The sequence below is a fragment of the Xiphophorus couchianus genome, chromosome 22, assembly GCF_001444195.1.
Source record: "Xiphophorus couchianus chromosome 22, X_couchianus-1.0, whole genome shotgun sequence".
NCBI lineage: Eukaryota > Metazoa > Chordata > Actinopteri > Cyprinodontiformes > Poeciliidae > Xiphophorus > Xiphophorus couchianus.
This window is the reverse complement of record NC_040249.1, coordinates 17888807-17896369: the sequence shown is the minus strand read 5'-3', so window position 1 is coordinate 17896369 and position 7563 is coordinate 17888807. Positions and strand designations below refer to the sequence as shown.

The window sequence follows — 7563 nt, the reverse complement described above, 5'->3', positions numbered from 1 at the left end:
TAACACAAGACTAGGTCAGTACTGTCTGCAAAAAATGAGCGGTTAAAAACATATGGGTTGTAAAATCTTTCTAATAATCCTAATAATATGCCCTTTAAATTTGCGCTGCTGGAACACAAACGTAGAGTGGAAAAAAAAAAGTGCACACGTTTTTTTTTTTTTTTTTCTCTTGCCATTGGATTACAGTAGCTCGGTTGTTTTTCTTAGGGTCGACCCACCTCATTCATTGCACAGCAGTTGTAGTAGCAGCTCATTGCGTAGAGGCGCTGTGCATTGAGAAAAACAAGCTGCAGCACTTTACAGCCTCCACCGGATAAAGCTCTGAATTCAGGACAAAGCGAATCCCTCTGATATATTTTTTTAAAAACATCAAAAACAAGTGGAAATTTTTGTTTTTCCTGTACAATTTCTTCCTATTTAGCAATAATTATAATAATAACCTGTGGGATTATTCCTCTACGAGTTGGAGGTAGTGAGTTTTATTTTTTATTTTGCACTATTTATTGTTTTGGCTGAGGCTCAAGTGATTAAATTAGAAATTTAAAAAAGTGACAGAGGCTGCAGTAAAGTGGGGGTAGAGGTGGGGTTGGGGGGATCTGTCGAAGAAATCAAGTCAATAGAAACTGAAGTGGAAGCAGGCGTTTAGCCGTGGTGACGTCGCTGCTCCACATTGAACCAGTAGTAGAGAGTCAGTGGAGATAGATAGAGGAGCGCCGGAGTAAAGTACACACCGACATGAACTTCTCCCTCTAAAACTTCAGCCTTGTTGCTCTAAAAGCCGAAAGAGGACCAGCTTTTTTTTTCTTATATCTTTGTTTTTTTTTTTTATTCGCCTCTTTATTTTTGAACGGGGAGCTCAGAGGAGAGGCACATTTTTGGGGGTTTATTTCTGTTTTTTTTTTTTCCTTCTGGGAGTGCGTCGACGACGAGAGCCATGTCGTCCGCGGCGGTCGCTGCTTCTTCCAGGAGGCAGTCGTGTTATTTATGCGACCTGCCCCGCATGCCTTGGGCCATGATCTGGGATTTTACCGAGCCCGTCTGCAGGGGATGCGTCAACTACGAGGGAGCCGACCGCATCGAGTTTGTCATCGAGACGGCCCGCCAGCTGAAGCGGGCTCACGGCTTCCAGGAGGGGAGGTCTTCCGGGCCGGGCAAGGCGCAGCTCTCCGGGAAGGAGATCCAGGCGATCAACCACCCATCAGCGGGGGACACCGGTTCGCGGCCGCCGCAGCCCCTGGACCGCTACCCGCTGTCCTCCGACCGCCCGCCCAGGCTGGGGCCAGAGTACCAGTCTGGCCGGCAGGCGAACGGCATTCCGGTCCCTAACGGATTTCCCAAGCCCGACGAGCCGCCGGAGCTGAACCGCCAGAGCCCCAACCCGCGCAGGAATAACGCGGTTCCGCCGAACCTAGTGCCTTTGGTGAACGGCATGACCCCGGTGCACCCAGTCAACGGCAGACCGGGACAGATGGGGCTCACCTCCGCGCTGGCGGGCGGTAATCCCGCCGATCTGGGCAAGAGACCCGCGTCGGTGTCCAGCACCGAGCACGACAGAGAGGGGAAGGAGAAACACAGACCGGACAGCCTAACGCAGGAGATCTCCGAGAGCCACAAGAGCCGAGAGCAGGACTGGGGCAAGGGGAAGACTGTGAGGGACCTGATGGCTCTGCACACCTTCGACAGCAGGTTCAAGAAGGAACATGTGGCCATGGCACCAAGAATGAACTACGAGCCCTGCACCCCCCCATCCAAGTCAGGTAAAGCATTTTTCAGGGTGTAAACACAGGAATAGACTGGCTTGGTTATTATGGAAGACATGTGGTGGGTATAATGGAAGACCATGCTTTTGTTATGTAGTTTGTGGTGCAGCAGAAATGCACATTTCTCCTTTACTAGACTGAATTCTTAGTGTAAGTCTGATCTTCTGCTGTTTGGGCTCAATTGTTTTCTTTAACCCTTTCCCACCTCCAGACAGAGGAAAGCACCCCCGCTTGAAGAGAAAAGCATCGCCAGAACCGGACGGAGAGAGCACAGCCCCCAAGCTCAATGGGGATGGACAGCAGTGGTTACCGCCGCCCGCCGAGGGACCCAAAATGCCTCCAGTTCCCCCACCAGGCTTCACATCTCCCCCCTCCACGATATCCCCGCACCCCCGTACCACCCCACCTGAGGCCCAGAACGGCCAGTCCCCCATGGCGGCGCTCATCATGGCGGCAGACAACGCGGGTGGGAACAGCTCCCCCAAGGACGGTAACCAGGTCCACTCCACCACCCGGAGGAACAGCAGCAGCCCGCTGTCGCCGTCCTCCATGAACCAGAGGAGGCTGACGCAGAGAGAGGCGTCCGGTGCGGGCACCCCACAGGTGGGCATGGACCAGGTGCACCCCCAAAGCATTCCAGACTCCTCGGTACCGGGCAGCATACCGCTGTGCTGCACGCTGTGCCACGAGCGTTTGGAGGACACACACTTTGTTCAGTGCCCGTCCGTGCCCTCTCACAAGTTCTGCTTCCCGTGCTCGAGGGAAAGCATTAAGCAGCAAGGTGCCACGGGTGAAGTGTACTGTCCAAGCGGAGAGAAATGTCCCCTGGTTGGCTCCAACGTACCATGGGCTTTCATGCAGGGGGAAATCGCCACCATCCTTGCAGGAGATGTCAAAGTAAAAAAGGAGAGGGACCCTTGATTTTGTCTGAACACTTCTTCTGGGGAGGGGAGGCAAAAATCTGAGTATAAATATATAAATATCACATACATACCATTCAAAACAAACTAACGGACTTGTACATATTGGACCCAAGGGAAGAGTATACTTCGTAAACATGGTTGTATAATTTTTGATTTTTGAATACATTGTGTTTCTATATTTTTGAAGATAAAGGTATGTACTCATCATAATGAACTACGTTCCTCTTTGTTGATGTTTAACAAAAATTCTTGATGTACTTCTAGGTCTGGTGGCAGTTCCTGTTTAACGTAGAATGTGACTAATGCTACTCTACGAGCACTTGGCAAAACTAAAATGCTTTTAGCTGTACTTGTATGCACTTGTTTAAAAAAATTGCCAAATACAATTTCTCATCTTGTATGAACTGATTGTCTGAGCTTGCTTCATTTGCGTTATACACTGGGCTGTGGACAGAGAGGACGAGGAGACGGAGGGGGGTAAGACAGGTGGGTGGACTTGGAGGTGGTGGTGGTGGGGGGGAGTCGGGACTCTCGGGGTCTGACGTGCAGGCTTGTTTTGGCGGCTCGACTTACGCTGCACAACATAAGTAGGCGTCGGTTGAATGACGGGTTCTCTGCACACATTGCTTTTCGTGATTCACGCAGACAAAAACAAGACTCATTGTCCTAAGTTTGCTCCAGTTTTTTTTCTTTTCTGGCACCACTGTGATTGATTGCAGAGCACAGAAACAGGTGCCAAGTCATGTTCAGTCAGCTGGGATCTGTTGAGTCAGTAATGAGAAAGTGCATGACCGCCAACATGGCAGGATAACTGTGTTGAGCACCAATTTTGGACATTTGCTGAAAGATTCTTAGTGTTTACCTCATATTTTTAAGGAAGCATAACACCACTACCTTCACAGGTGTATTTATTTAACGCAAAACAGTCAATGTGGATAGTTTCATTCACTAAAATTAAAAGTCTACAATCATTGAAGCCAGTTTGGGTAGATTTGCACTTCAGCAACACCGAGTGTGATTTGTTTGGTGCATTGTGCAACTATGATTTATACTGCCGCTGATAATGTTGCAACAAGATGCCAAACTCTAGGAACAGCATGCCTTTTTTTTGAGTAAACAATAAACCACCACTGCTGCCTTAGATGCAAACCCCACTCTGAATCTCTAAACACAAATCATTCTGCCGTGAAATGCAGATAAAAAGCGGCGGCTCTACATCTGCAGTGGCAAGCAGGCATTCAAACTCGTCTCTACAAGCAACCGTGGACATGCGGGGTGACAAAATGGAGTTTTTTTTTTCTCCCCTTTGGTCTGGGGAAGCAATCTTAGACAAAGCACTTCTGTGTAGCCAATGCTGCAGTCATGGAGACTGATATCTAGCCGATAGCAGCACTCTGTAAAGGAGGCAGTTGCGTAATTATTACCACACGTAATCTTCTTCCTTATGTTTAGCCAAATAGTTCCCTGATTTGCAGGACTAATATGCACCCATACCAACCTCTTTTTTTTATTGCTTTATTATTTTGTCTGCCATTAAATCGATGAAATTTGAAGATTTCCTGACATGCTTGTTCTGAAGGCTTCTCTGTAAGCTGCATGGTGTTCTGGTGAACTGCTTAATTCGTGGTGTGGACTGAAAACATAGCCTTTGCACCTTATTGCTTACCCAACTTAGCAACTATTGTCCTCTTAACTAGGGAGCGTTAAAGGCTGCCACAGATACATAAACAATTCAACCAGTTTTTCCTTAGTTGACATTTTCAAGGCAGTTGTTTGTTTATGCATCTCTTTCCGTTCTATGGAAAGTTATCTTATCAGTTGGACTTTAAAACCAGGAACACAACCCACTTTGATAAGGGTGACACTTTACTGTGCCAATCTGCAAAACACCACCCACTCCATATACCACCTCACATGCTGTTACTGATTTGTGTGTTATCCTTTTTTCTAAACTAGTTCAGAGTCTGACCTACCTGTTTGTTATTATATTGCACCGGCCGGCCAAAGTCGACCGGCCGCTTCAGAGAAATAAAGCAGACAAGAGCCAGGTGTGTTTATAACCTGGCTTAAAGTGTGACACAGTGAGATATGAGAGGCCGTTTCTGCCCGTAAAGATTTACGTCAGCAGGGTGAATACCTGTTTGCATGGCGGTGATTAAAATAGCCTGTGCTGTATCTAATACAGTAATAACGTGTCCCTGGAAGGAGGGGTGTCATAACACAAAGCTCCCAGGTTGCATAGCTACCAGTACACAACAGATGCTCCGGCACAGCCGGTCGATGCATATCCAGGAAGGAGCATTCAGGAGAGATTTCAGTAAACATCCAGTGTTTGAGGGGACCGGCTGCATTAAGTCCGGCTTTAATGTTGATATAACAAGGCATATCAAGTAAATCATTCTCCTTTTGTCTGTCACTGTACAAGGGCACATATGTGGTTAATGGTTCATATTGTTTTGTTTCTTTCCTATATCCTTCAGGGATTTTTTAATGTTTAAGCTGCTGCTGAAAGTAGCAAACTTTCCTGCACTAAACCCTTTTTACCATGTTACTGGGTGCAGTGTTTTGCTTCTATGCAGGAATAAAGCTGCATGTAGACGTCAGCTGCTGCAGTCACAACAGTGCAGTTAAACTTTATTGCATTTCCAAACACCAGCATACCACAAAAATATCTAAAGTGCCTGTTTGTGTTGCATTTGTGAGTAGGGATGGGTCATTATTCATTGTAAACTGTGAATAAGAATACGATATCAGGGTATCTATGCAAAAATTTTAAACAAAATTGTCCAGCTGCTTTATCTAAAACATATATAAACATTATGATCTTAAATAATTATATGATAAATTGACTTAATAGTGGAAAAAAATCTAACTAAATGTAGTAAATTCAATGCTTTAATGGCTGATGCTCCTTTAATTTCCATACAATGGCTATTTGGTCATTGACAAATATTTCCAAAATGTTTCTTGTTCGCGACCTGCAGGGTGTAACAACACAGATTATTATATCGGACATACAACCGGAGAAATCTTTGGGATCTGACTGAAAGGATTTGAAACCATTGAGATTGTATCTGAATACTTTAAAGCTGGAACTGTTGAATATCTTGGAAATATTTTGATCACCTTTTCTTCCAATCCGTTCTAGAGTGACTCATTAAATGAATGAGTTTTAGGCCACAGAAACAGGAAGATGGAACAATTAAGAAGCTTTGAGGTGGTAAACAACCAATGCCAATTCATGAGAAGCCCTCAGTGGGTTTTGCATCCACATTTCTTACTCCAGAGTGGCTGGACACAAAAACAAAAACAGGATTTTAATTTGCTTGAAACCCTAAATGCTTAAAACCTTGGTACATCTTGATACTGGTAACCTGCATAATTATCTGTGAGCAGCCCTCACTGTGATTTATACTGACTTTCATCTCGTATTTTCACCTGGTTAGAAGGATTTTCTAAAATGGTGAAACATTTTAGAGGTTTTGTAACAGCAACTGTTTAAAACCTTGGGATACCTTGATCCTGGTAAGCAGCAAATGACTATTTTGAGCGGTCCGCAGCGTGATTTACATCACCTTTGTCTCATGTTTTCCCTGGAACTCCATATCTCTCTGCATTTTATTAAAAGGACTTTAAACTGTAGGGACAATACAACAGAAACTGTGTCTGTTTAGTGACCGTTTAAAATCTCAGTCTACTTTGATAACCCTATTCGTGATGTTTCTTACATAACTTCTGGTAATTTCTCAGGTTTCCTGGTGAAAGCACTTAAAAATTTGCAACAGGAGACATTTAAATTTTCTTTTTTTTATCTGAACAACAAGGCAAAGCAGAAGAAAGTGTCTGTCCTTTTGAGACTCCCTCAGACCCCAGACGTTCTTGATCCGGCTGCTGCAACACAAACCCCACGAATCGATGGTCATAAAAAAACAATCCCTCACGGACTGATTGATCCTCCTGACATAATCCTGTTAATCAAGCTAAGTGAAAGGCAATAGCCGATAGCTGAAGCAGAGCCTCTCCTAGTAATGGTTAACTCAGCTTGTAGACTGTTATGCGGTGTTACACAAAGATGTTGTCACATCTCAGAGGTCATAATTGTTGTTTGGAAAGCTCAAGGTACAGTTGTTGCCTCAGTTTTTCCTACAGTTAATCTCCCATGTCTGCAAACACCAATCGTGTTTATCCCCTTTGTTAAAAAGCGGCCAACCGTAGCACTAATTTTGACAGCGTATTGGCAGAAAAAGTACGATAAATTTTAATCCTTATGTTACGTTTCAACGTGGACTATAGTGTGTGGGTGGGTGGAGGGGAACATGAAGCACTCAGTGCAGCCAGCTGTTTCACTAATGAATCTATGTTTAGCACAGTAAATCAAAAGACCCGCTCGTGCTGCAGTAATCCCCCCCTGAAAGCGAGCAGATACGCGGACGCGCCAAAAGGAGTATCTGGTCCACATTTCTCCCAGTTTAACCGATCCCGCTCTGTTAATTTTAGACCGGTGTGGAGAGAAAGGGAGGGGGGGCAAGGTCACAGCAAATGTTTGTATCGAGGGCACACTAAGATCTGCCGCTTTTTTCTCCCCCCTTTCTTTTTCTTCCCTGCCTCTACTTTTTTCATCAATCAAAGCTGGAGTCAGAAGCTGAGGGCTCCTGCGAGACTGGTAATGACGGCTTCTCTCTTCGGCGAGATGGAGCTCCAACCGGCAATTAGGAGGAGCAGGGCTAAATCCGCAGGATGTGTAAAATTTCCCCTCAGATTCTTGGCTCAGTCCGTAAAGGAAGGGAGACGAGAGGGGGAAGGGGGGTTTACGTTCGCCTGGATGTTTACCACGAAGGCCTGCAGAGTTAGGATGATTACAGTGCTGAGTGCCAAATGTG

General features: G+C 45.5%; 1 protein-coding gene across 1 annotated transcript; it reads left to right on the top strand.

The window, feature by feature from the left end:
• Positions 1-242: 242 nt before the first annotated feature.
• irf2bp2a (interferon regulatory factor 2 binding protein 2a) lies at positions 243-3087 on the top strand. The gene is made up of 2 exons (XM_028006828.1): positions 243-1757; positions 1972-3087. Exons 1-2 carry the CDS (start codon positions 935-937, stop codon positions 2679-2681), a joined length of 1533 nt encoding a protein of 510 aa, XP_027862629.1. The 5' UTR covers positions 243-934; the 3' UTR covers positions 2682-3087.
• Positions 3088-7563: the final 4476 nt, after the last annotated feature.

What these genes read in the sequence shown, in the direction of transcription:
- irf2bp2a (XM_028006828.1), top strand. Translation starts at nt 935, where the DNA reads ATGTCGTCCGCGGCGGTCGCTGCTTCTTCCAGGAGGCAGTCGTGTTAT. An exon ending in CACCCCCCCATCCAAGTCAG is followed by an intron (nt 1,758 to 1,971) that starts GTAAAGCATTTT and finishes TCCCACCTCCAG; the next exon opens with ACAGAGGAAAGCACCCCCGC.